Below are 11,894 nucleotides of genomic sequence, written 5' to 3' on the forward strand. Positions count from 1 at the left end.
CTTGCCCTTACGGTGGAATGACAATTGTTTTTCAAGTTGTTTATTCTGTCCCCTTGCCTTCTTTTGAAACCAGTCACCTTTGAGGGAGCTCTTGTGATGAGTTAAGAGATGGAATACAGATTGTGGATAACTCAAGTGGGAATATATTTGATTAAATTAAGTAGTACTGGTAAAACAAGGTCGTGAAATCTACAATGGTGAGTTCAGAATGATTGAATGGCAATGGTTGAACGAGGCTGCAGAATTTATTACAGTGAGTTCTGAATATAAAGGTTACATGGCAATGGTTTAACAAGGCTGTGGAATCTATTTTGAGTTCAGAAAGTCAAGGTTACATGGCAATGGTTGAACAAGGCTGTTACAGTGAGTTCAGATTCTCAAGGTTAAGTAGCAATGGTTGAACAAGGCTGTGGAATCTATTACAGTGAGATCAGAAAGTCAAGGTTACGTGGCAATGGTTGAACAAGGCTGTTACAGTGAGTTCAGATAGTCAAGGTTACGTGGCAATGGTTGAACAAGGCTGTAACAGTGAGTTCAGATAGTCAAGGTTACGTGGCAATGGTTGAACAAGGCTGTTACAGTGAGTTCAGATTCTCAAGGTTAAGTGGAAATGGTTTAACAAGGCTGTAGAATTTATTACAATGAGTTCAGAAAGTCAAGGTTAAGTGGAAATGGTTTAACAAGGCTGTGGAATTTATTACCTTGAGTTCAGAAAGTCAAGGTTAAGTGGAAATGGTTTAACAAGGCTGTAGAATCTATTACAGTGAGTTCAGATAGTCAAGGTTACGTGGCAATGGTTTAACAAGGCTGTAGAATTTATTACCGTGAGTTCAGAAAGTCAAGGTTAAGTGGAAATGGTTTAACAAGGCTGTAGAATCTATTACAGTGAGTTCAGATAGTCAAGGTTACGTGGCAATGGTTTAACAAGGCTGTTACTGTGAGTTCAGATAGTCAAGGTTACGTGGCAATGGTTTAACAAGGCTGTTACCATGAGTTCAGATAGTCAAGGTTATGTGGCAATGGTCTAATGAGGCCATGGAATCTATTGCAGTGAGGTATCCTCTGAAGGCGAGGAGAGTGAAGGGGAGGAGGGAGTTGAGGGGGAGGGAGACGAGGGACAGGGGGGAGACTCGGACCTGGAGACTGTTGTTACCCACTCTTCTGCTACCTCCCCCCAGCCACTTGTGCTGGGTGAACATGTCATACCTAACAACCGTACTCATGCCCTCAATCCTCCAGAGATGACCAAGAAGCATGGCATTTATGTCTACAGGGAGTGAGTTGTTTATTAACTCTTAATTAAGCATTTAGTTTCCTGCAAGATTGGCTTTTATCTCCTCATTTTGAAAAAGAATCTTTTAGTATTCTTTTGGTTAAAAAGATTTGCGGGAAAAAAAATCCATTGTATAAGTATTTTGTTTTTATTGTTTGGTTTAAAAGAAAATGACTTGATGGCTGAGAACCAATAAACTGCTTCATTCTTGAGGCATTGGACAAAGACATTTTGGTTTTATGTACAGAGTGTTCCTCGTTAGAGGTTTGAAAATGCAGCCAGATAGCGGAGACAAGCAAATCTTTCAGTGGACAGTTTAAGTTATTGCACATCTTCATTATAGGTAGCACTTTCTTATGGTTGTATTTCATTACTTCGATTAACCAATAACACTTTTGATTAAGAATTATTAAAATATGTAATCCAAATCTTTGGTTTCTGTTTCAGTGTTAAATGTATTTTAAAAATCCATGTTTTGTTAATATGGGGTAGGAATCATTGTTTGTATTATCCGTTTTGCCAGTTAAGAGGGTATACATGTATATCAAAGTTTTAATGTGTACTTTAGTGTGCAATAAGTGAGGGTTGAGGGTCAAAATGTACCCAGTCTATTTTGCATGATTTGATTTTTACTCCTTACCTTATCATTTTTTAGCCCTTCAAACTACTCATGGAAAAAACACAATAGAGTGATGAATAGATGGGTGAAGAAATATTGGTTACCCTATGGAAAATGACCCAATTAAAATAGAAACCTTCGAGTAAAAACTCAATTGCTCAAAAAGTTCTCTGGATCTCTGTACTAGTCTGGAATGGACTTTGCTACTAGTGCATAAGCATCATGTCCTGATTCCGATTACCTAACCAACCCTATTTGATGGTTTTGTTCATGGTTGTTTAATTACCCACGGATCAGGACAAACACAGAGGACATGAAAATATATACTAAACACTACTTATTTTTCTGTACTCCTCCAACACAGTAACAGGGTTGTTCTTTTTTTAAACCCAAATGGCCTACCTGTCTGACCTTTCTAGCTAAGTGTAAACAGAAGCACAACATCATTCTATCTAGTAAGAAACCCTCACATTAAAACCACCTTGGTAATTCACTCAGGTGCTTATTACATGGTTAGAAGGTTATTATGACTTCAAATCTTTTCATGTGCAATAAATCATGTTGTCCCATGCTTAATGATCTGTGTGATTTCAGTCTTCCACAAGAGGACAGTGACTACGAGCGTGAACAGACCCCACCAACGCCACCCCCACGGAAACTGAGTCGCCGGGGGGCGTCCTTCAAACTGGGGTGCATTGGGAAACAGGACAGTGATGAAAATCCCTTGATGAGAAAAGTTGCGGAGCCGTTGCGATTGACGCAGGCTCAGGTAACTCCACAGGTGAAGTGTTTTACTTGGTAGAAGTGTGGCCTGGCGTGATATAGTCCTAACTTACCGCTTCCACCATTGCATGAGCGTACGTATATCAGGTCGTCCAGCATACATACACTTCTAGCCGCCCATTTCTGGTGTCCCCCGCCGTGATATTGCTGGAATATTGCTAAAAGCGGCGTAAAACCATACTCATTCACTCACTCACTACACTTCTAGCCAGTCAACTGATCATGACGTTTCTTTATGAATTTGATGAATAATTATTTTGGTAATATAGTAACAAGAAAGTAGATTTTTTTGTCAAAGTTGAAAGTCACCTAGACAAATACTTCTTGCTAGGCAACTGGAAAAAAAGTATTTGATTTTCAGTCAATTTTGTCAATGACTAATGCTACCAGTTCATGATACTATTTTCTGGAAGGTGACCTTTTGTCAATAAATAATTCTACTAGGAATATCATGGTACTATTTTCTGGAAGGCTACCTTTTGTTAATAAATAATTCTACTTAGAATATCATGGTACTATTTTCTGGAAGGCTACCTTTTGTCAATAAATAATTCTACTAGGAATATCATGGTACTATTTTCAAGAAGGCTACCTTTTGTTAATATATAATTCTACTTAGAATATCATGGTACTATTTTCTGGAAGGCTATCTTTTGTCAATAAATAATTCTACTTAGAATATCATGGTACTATTTACTGGAAGGCTCCCTTTTGTCAATAAATAATTCTACTAAGAATATCATGGTACTATTTTCTGGAAGGCTACCTTTTGTCAATAAATAATTCTACTTAGAATATCATCATTCATGGTACTTTTTTCAGGAAGGCTACCTTTTGTCAATGAATAATTCTACTAGGAATATCATGGTACTATTTTCCAGAGGGTTACCCTTTGTAAAAAAAATATCATTTCATCTAGACCATCATGCTACTGTTGGGAATTTGTTACATGATAGTAATGATAGTAATTAGTGGTAAACAAATATCACCAGGTTTGCAGCCTGGGTTAATGGCTATGAAGGATTGTGCGGAGACATCACAATCCACTGGTGCATCATAGTATAGCAATGTAGTAACCATGTGGTAACCATTGATAGTTTGACCACCTTACATCTGTGGGCAGATGTGTCACTGATATGTTACCACTGCAGACACCTTGACAATGCTTTCACAAGGGCACCCAGTTAAAACAATTATGAGGAAATGTAAGTGAACAGTATGTTCGAAGCAAAATACAACCAGCAAATACAAAGTGAAAGTAAAAATTCAAATCTGAAAAGCATTATTTTGTATTATGCTAATTATGTGATGATAAGAAATGAATATGCACACAATTTGTTAAACAAGATGACAGAGAAGACAAGGTTAACACAATTACCAATTTATTTATTTATTTATTTATTTATTTATTTATTTATTTATTTATTTATTTATTTATTTATTCATTATTATCTCGTTTATCTCGATCTCATTTTAAATAATTTACATAAATATAAAGCTATCAAGCGTAGTACATTAATATCACATGATTCAATAAATTTGCAAACATAATGTTACCTTTATAATATTTCTGTAATGAGGTAAAAAAAGTATTTCTCAAGTAAATATATTTCTTACATACAAAAAAGATATATAGATTTACATATAGATTTTGTATGAGGTATATTCAACAATGGCCTTTTGCAAATAATGTTGACTCGAAAGTTGTGAAGAGATATTCGAAATTTACACATTGCTATAACTAATCGTTTCCCTCTTAGTACTGTTATGTATGTTGCAGAAGAGATTTTTTGTTGGCATAATGCGCTAAAAAAGTAGACGACTCTAAACTGTGGTACCATGATTGGAAATATATATCTCTTAAACGTCTTCTAAATGCAGCTAAAAACATGTTCGTATAACCAACATCTTGGAATCACCACACATACGCAAAACCGCTATTAATTCTGTAAACCAAGGCGGAAAAAATTTTTTTGACCACATGGAAAAATAACCTTGAACAGATTTGACCTAAAATAAAAGTAAAAAATGACAAAGATATTAGGAGTACATGAAGACAAATGCGTGACTTACTCTGCCAGTATGAAATAATGTGTTGCCCCTGCAGTTGTGTGTAGCTTTGACAAGTCACTGTGATGTTGTAAATTATTGAACCCCATTACACAACAATGAATTGAACCTGTGCCGTTTGATAAATGCTTATTAAGTTGAATATTTTTTCTTGATAGATATTTTTTGATAAAGCAACATAATTTCTCAATTGTTGATAATTTGACTTGTAACAGGCTTTCACTAATAACACCAGAATCTCCCTCATGTTACAAAATGCTTATTTGGCTATCAATAGTATGTATCCCCACTAAGAAACTAACTCTTTAAAGCATGATTCACATTTATTATCAGTGTAATAACTGTAATTGTTTATTGAATGTTTTCCGCATATTATTCCATATTCTTGTCAAGACAAGACAACTTACCAACGCCATTATTTCTACGAGAAATTCACTTACATCAACAATTTCTTTTTTTACAATGTAATTTAATAATTTCATATCAACATAACTTTTGTAATGCTTAATGTGAATAATAACTGCATGCATTTTTGTCTGTGATTTCAATATTTGATTCAGTTTGATAAGTGTCGCTAATGGCTCTGTGTTTATTACAGGCTATGGCTGTTGCTCGGATGACTCCAGAAGGTTTGACGGGCTATCAGCGCCCCATGCAGTACCCGAACGCTGTGAGAACGCCCCCAACCTCACCGAGCCGATCACGACACTACTTGGCTCCAGGTTCGTTTTCAACATGTTTTAGCTTCCTACTTTTCTGTTTCAAGATGCTGAGTGCTGAAAGGTATTGGACTATTTTCACAATATGTTTCAAGTTAAAATATGAATTATTTGTATTTTTTCTGAATGGCTTGAGTGACATGTATGTTTACCAAGCATAACTAAGAGATTTTGTGTTTTCACAATTTGCCCAAAAATATAAATGGAAATGAATTTGTACATCATGGAATGTTGAGAATAGTTTGTTGTGCTGAAAATTGTCCAATGCCAATCAAGAATATACAGGGCATATGATAAGTTTTGTTATAAAACAACATGGGGAATGTGTTTGTTTCTTAATTATTTTTTCCTCAATATTTTATAGCTGTTATTATTGTCAAGTTCGTATCGTCTGTGAAACACTCTTCGTTTACGTGTAGTGTGTTCCAATATATACATGCCATACATTCTATACATTGTATTCATCAATCTCCCACTTTTACATTGTGAAGCTATTATTCTAGGGATATAAAGGACGCATTTTTAATATCGTTATATCTCATTTAGCATCACTTTTGCCGATTATGTAGATGAGGGAATCAGCTGATGGTTCATCTGTTATTATGTGTCACAAACTTTAACAAAGTCTCTTGACGCTGTGCAGTTCTGGGGGGAAGCTAGGGATCAAGATTTACAGAGATGTACAAGTGCTTGACTAGCCTGGGCTTTGTTGAAATATGCTTATTTGGGTATTGTGATTCCTAGAAATAAGTAATTATGTCCCTTGAAAATATAAAAATTCAAATTCCTACCAACAATTTCCTTACATCAAGTTAGTGTCAATGTTAGTTGTGGTGGAATTAATTTTTGTATGATCAGAACAGTTTTGTACCGAAGCATTCCAGGAATATGATACTTGAAAAGGGAAAATGATCCTTGAAAACCGAAATCGATCCTTGAAAAGTGTGTAGATTCTGTGTAAAGCCTGTACCCTCATGGCGTTTCCTCATGTTTAGGGCGATGGGGTAGCCTAGTGGTGAAGGCGTTCACGCCAAAGTCCCGGGTTCGATTCCCAACATGGGTACAAAGAGTGGAGCCCATTTTTGGTGTCCCCTGGCGTGATATTGCTGGAATACACAGACTGAATTAACTACCAGTGCTTTCAGTATTCAAGATATGAAATATATTAAAATGTCGATAGAAGCAGAAGCAATTCTGGATGAAATCGACCATATTTAAACCACCTTTTTAGAGACTTGATATTTTTGGGGACCTATTTTATGCCAATAATATAGGAGTAGGTTATCACATGATTAAACATTTGCATATATTTCTATATTTGATTCCTTGAAATTTCTGTTAATCCTGTTTGTAAACTCAAATCGTGGCTAGTTTCCATTCCAGACTACTGGATTAGGTACTTAGTAGTTAGACATTTATTGTTACGAATTAAAATGATGAGATGAATTTGTATAGTGTTAATTTAAGTTTGATTTGAAATGACGCAAAACTTCATTACCTTCAGATATTCAAGTTTCCGTTATTAACCTGATTTGATTGAAGTGAAAACTGTTTCCTTTGATGAATCACCTAACAAATAAAATGCTATAGAAATTATTTTGCTTCCTAACCATATTAATAACTACCATATAATTTACATATCATCATTTCTCATAATCAGATTTTCTAATCAAATTAATCTCATCGTTTTAGTTCCCATGTTTTTTGCCATATAGAGGAGATTTATTATTTTTCTTGTGTATTTTCGGGGATAGGTGGTAAATTCTTGAACTTTTTCAAAAACTGGAGAAAGGACCGTGTAAGAGGTAGGTTTGGGTAAAGGCATGTGTTTGATGAAAATAGGATCGCTGAACTTGCTTACAGTAGTTTTAGTGCTTTCCATAGGCAGCTGATGAACCAGTCATTACCATCAAACGACTTATTTCATTATCATTGCATCATATTACTCAGTATTTTGACTAACTTGGTATTTACTTTGAATCAAGATTTACTCTTAATTTTATCTTTGGAAATGAAACATGACTTAGTGTGGAGATTAGGTTTAATGCCTTGATAGTATGTAGAACATATGGACTTATAATTAGTGTTTAATACAGACCAGTTTTAAATAATTTGCACTGCACAAGTTTACAGTTTCTTTGGCCTTATATTTATTTTTAATTGGTTTAAAGACTGACCTAAAAATATCTGAAACTAGCATAAAATAAATTACTTTTAACAAACATATTTTTTTACAATTACATTTCACATTAAATATTAATCCAATTTATTTGGGTAAACCAATTAATAATAAATAAAAGGCCTCAGGTGTAAATATGTGTTTTAGTTTCAAGCATCTGTATTTTACACAATACACGCTTACATTTCATCTGTATTTTTCAAACTTTCACTCAAGTCAATTTTAGATACCAAAATTAGTTCATAGCATGTATGCATTGAATGTTAAGATTAAAGAAAATGTAACAGAAATGATTGTCCTCGTAATGTAACGAGCAGATGCTAACGCAGTGTAGTGTGTCTGCAGTGGGCCTGCTATTTATCCGAGGTAAACAGTCAACAATCAGCTGTTGTGGCTTCTTGATGTTGTATACTGAGACATGGGTGATATGGCATTGTCTGCATGACTAGCTGATGTGATAACGTAGTATATCGATGTTGTCAAGCCTGATATTCAGAGCTCCAAGCTTGTCTACACTTTTAATTTTTATCTCTTAAAAATCGAAGTCTACAATCCTTAATGCCACTGTTGTCCATCTCCACATTTGGATGACCACATGTGCCAGGTGCTGTTGGAATTATTTACGTTAACATTCATGGTTGTCTGGCTCCCAGTTGTTGTACTGTCCCCGACCATCTTCTAGACCATCTTCTAGACCAATCTGTGGAATCTAAATAATCTTTTAACACCTACTACTAAGGCAGAAATTTTCTTGTCTTTGTTACATTTTTTTTTCAATTGAAAACAGAGGTGAAGAAGGGTATATAAATGCCTATAGTAACTATCATTATTCCCCACCTCGAAGTGGGCAGGGAATATAGGAACGGAGTCATCTGTCTGTCTTTTCATCCGTTCGCTTCTCAAAGGGGACATATTTTCTCAAAAACTATTTAAGTTATAGAAATGAATTTTACACACTTATGTTACTGGTTATCATCTCAAATGATTTCGTAATTTGGTGTCAGAAATTCATTATTTACAGAGTTATGGCCCTTGCGGCGTGCTTTTCATCTAGCGCATACTGTGTGAAATGGGGACAAGTTTTCTCAGAAACTACTGAAATTACAGGAATGAAAGTTTGCAAGCTTATCTAAGAGATACTTGTCAAGACTGAGTTCGAAACTTGGTCCTGTAAACTACCGGTATCTTTTTACAGAGTTATGACCCTTGATCAATGTTATTTTACTTAGTGCATCGTGTCTGCCATGGGGACATGTTTTCTCAGAAACTACTGAACTTAGCTTATCTAATAGATATGTTTTAAGACAGTTATTTGTTCCAGAGAAGGGTCCTTTTGTGTGTTTTAATTTCATTTTTTCTGATGACATAAAGCACCCAAGTGCCTGTCTCTTTTTGAGGCTATATTTGGACTCTCTTTTACAGTTTCTATTCACGAGTATATGAACAAACAAAATTCTAATGTGCCCCATGGCCCAGGGGATAGTGATAGCACTGTTTTTTTGTTGAAAACATTTTAGTTTGATCGACGTTTGAACTATTTGTTCACTAACGCTTGATCTCAAAATAAAATTGAACTCAATTATGGTTTTAATAAGCATCCCCTATGTAAATTTCCCAGGTTGCTCATTATGGCGAATATGGTATGTTAGACATGGATTATTTAATTTTGTCATCTTTCATGTCAGAGCCCTTAAATGCAAATGCGAAAAGCTATTATGGTGAATCCCAGTTTCACGTGACTCAGTGTGTAAATGAGGTCGTGGATAAACTCTTTTATTTTTGTGTTAAAATACTGGGAAAAAAATACTTGTTACCTGGATGCCCTGAAAAAAATGTTGTGGTCCAAAATAAATTGTTCGCTCACCCTATCCTGAAACAGTGACAGAAACATGGTCTCTCTTACATAAATCTGAGCAATGGTAATGTAAATCATAATGGGCCGACGTGACTAGAGTCCAAGAGGCATATCCCATGTATGCTACTCAAAAGACGTTAAGGAATACCCGATTCTTTCATGTCACTAGTTAATCTCTCATGCCATGATTAAGTATCGTAATATGAAAGAAAAGGGTGTTCTTTAACATTGAGTTGTATAACATGGTCAGGATATGTGTTTAGGAAACTTTTACAGTGGTCATGTGAGATTAATAATAGTCACATGTAATGTCAGTTAGGTTGATGGTTGAGTTGCTGTTTAACTGGCCATTATTAATGAAACAAGCCCCTTGTACCTAACTGACTGGGATCGGTTGGTCAGGCTCGCTGACTTAGTTGATGCATGTCATCGATCCCAATTGTGTGGATCAATGCTCATGATGTCAATCACTGGATTGTCGGGTCCAGACACGATTATTTACAGACCGCCGTCATATAGCTGGAATATTGCTGAGTGCGGCATTATTATGTCTCCCATTAGAAGCTTGGGACTAATTCAAAACGTGGAATCCCCACAGTGGGAGTGCATTGTAGAAGTACTTGCTTGTGTGTAATCTTGCCTGGTGTTTTGGCTGCATTTCAATGAACACTGTTGATTTACTGGTGCTCCGTAATGTCTGCTTTGGCATTAGGTGACTCACTGCAGCTAAGATGGAAATATGGAATGGTAAACAGGTCTGAATGCTATGAAGAATATTCAAAGAGCATGTGTGGGAGAAGGCGCTTTTCTCAATTGCTGGTTTTGGTAGCTAATGGAGGTAATCTGCCAGGGTATGGAAAGGTACTCATCAATAAGATCCTTTGGAATTTCAAAAGATTGAGAACACATATAATTTTGCTCTGGTGCACACTCATGATTCACATAGTGATGTTTCCTAGTGTTAACAGTAAGAGGTATGTATGTAGATTAATTGATATATCTTTATATTCCTGTCAAAGTCAGGAAGACAATTTCTTAATTTTACACAGTGCACCATTATTCTAAAAGATTTATCTTGCAAAAATATTGACACATTTTACTGAAATCAAGAATGCATGACTTGACATAACATTGTAATATCAATAAGATTTCTTGCAAAAACATAATTAAAAGCAGTTGTTACGCTCAATCGTTCTTTAAGTAATCAGGAAATGATTTATGAAGAGTGTCATTCAAGAGTCATGTTTCTTGATATTTTTAGATGTTATTTTACCACAGGTGCACATCTTCAGTAAAAATTCGGTATTTGGGATCTTCACATGCTTGTATGTAAATAATAGGGGAGTACATAAGTGAATATTAAACCAACATTAAATGAAGCATCGAAGTTGCGATATGTTATTCAAATAAAATTTAAAACTCATATATCACAAATCAGTGCCTTTGGTGTCCTGTGTGATCACAAGCTTGTAACTAAACTTTCAAGTTCTGGACAAAGATGTTTCAACTTCATTGTTAAAATTAGTCATCATTTTTCATCTTCATCTGTATAAAGATTGGTCATTGTCCGTGGTCTGAGTCAATAACGTAAACTCACAGCATGATTCGGTACCTGGTTTGTCTTAACAGAGCAAGAGGAACCTCGGATGCGCCACCGCTTGTCGGACTCAGCAGCCATGGGTGACACGGCAGGGCCAATCTACCGCAGTCTGGACCGTGGGCCCCTTGTCATACCCCAGCATGTCATGTCTCAGTACCAGCAAGACCCCCGTGTCCAGAGGAGGGGCAGTGCTGAGCGCATGGTGGAAAAGGTACTTGTGGTAGCAGAGGTATCAGTGGGGGAGATAGTGGGGTGAGGTTGGGTGTGTGTGTGGGTATACTTGTAGTACGGTAGGGAGGAATTTATGTTTAAATCGAGGTACATGTCGAACTGAAAGTGGAGGTATATGGTAGTGGGGTATATGTTGCAGTGGGTTATATATGGTAGTGGGGTATATATGGTATTGGAGTATATATAGTAGTGGGGTATATATGGTAGTTGGGTATATATGGTCGTGGGGTATATGTGGTAGTGGGGTATGTTGTAATGGGTATATATGGTGGTGGGGTATATGTGATAGTGGGGTATATATGGTAGTGGGGTATATAATATAGTAGTTGGGTATATGTGATAGGGGGTATATATGGTAGTGGGTATATATAGTAGTGCGGTATATATGGTAGTGGGGTATATATAGTGGTATAAGATCCCAACATTACAGCATTAAACGAGTTCTGAAATAGTAATATGATTTACACATAAATCATTCAAACTAAACCATGTTCAAGCATTTTCACAGTACAACTCCTATCCCAATCCAAATGAGATTTAAAGTGAATGATATGACATACCACTC

The 11,894-nt window shown here is 35.9% G+C and overlaps 1 protein-coding gene across 1 annotated transcript in view; it reads left to right on the forward strand.

The window, feature by feature from the left end:
• Window positions 1–11,894, forward strand: part of LOC124122657 (muscle calcium channel subunit alpha-1-like) — a 149,194-nt gene that overhangs the window by 131,279 nt on the left and 6,021 nt on the right. The window contains exons 43-47 of the mRNA XM_048396979.1: window positions 1,052–1,276; window positions 2,487–2,661; window positions 5,344–5,467; window positions 7,219–7,269; window positions 11,128–11,309. Coding sequence (XP_048252936.1) covers window positions 1,052–1,276; window positions 2,487–2,661; window positions 5,344–5,467; window positions 7,219–7,269; window positions 11,128–11,309 — 757 coding nt within the window. The remainder of the gene's footprint in view (window positions 1–1,051; window positions 1,277–2,486; window positions 2,662–5,343; window positions 5,468–7,218; window positions 7,270–11,127; window positions 11,310–11,894) is intronic.

This window comes from Haliotis rufescens, unplaced genomic scaffold (assembly GCF_023055435.1).
Source record: "Haliotis rufescens isolate VD_foot unplaced genomic scaffold, xgHalRufe1.0.p SCAF_16, whole genome shotgun sequence".
Taxonomy (NCBI): Eukaryota; Metazoa; Mollusca; class Gastropoda; order Lepetellida; family Haliotidae; genus Haliotis; species Haliotis rufescens.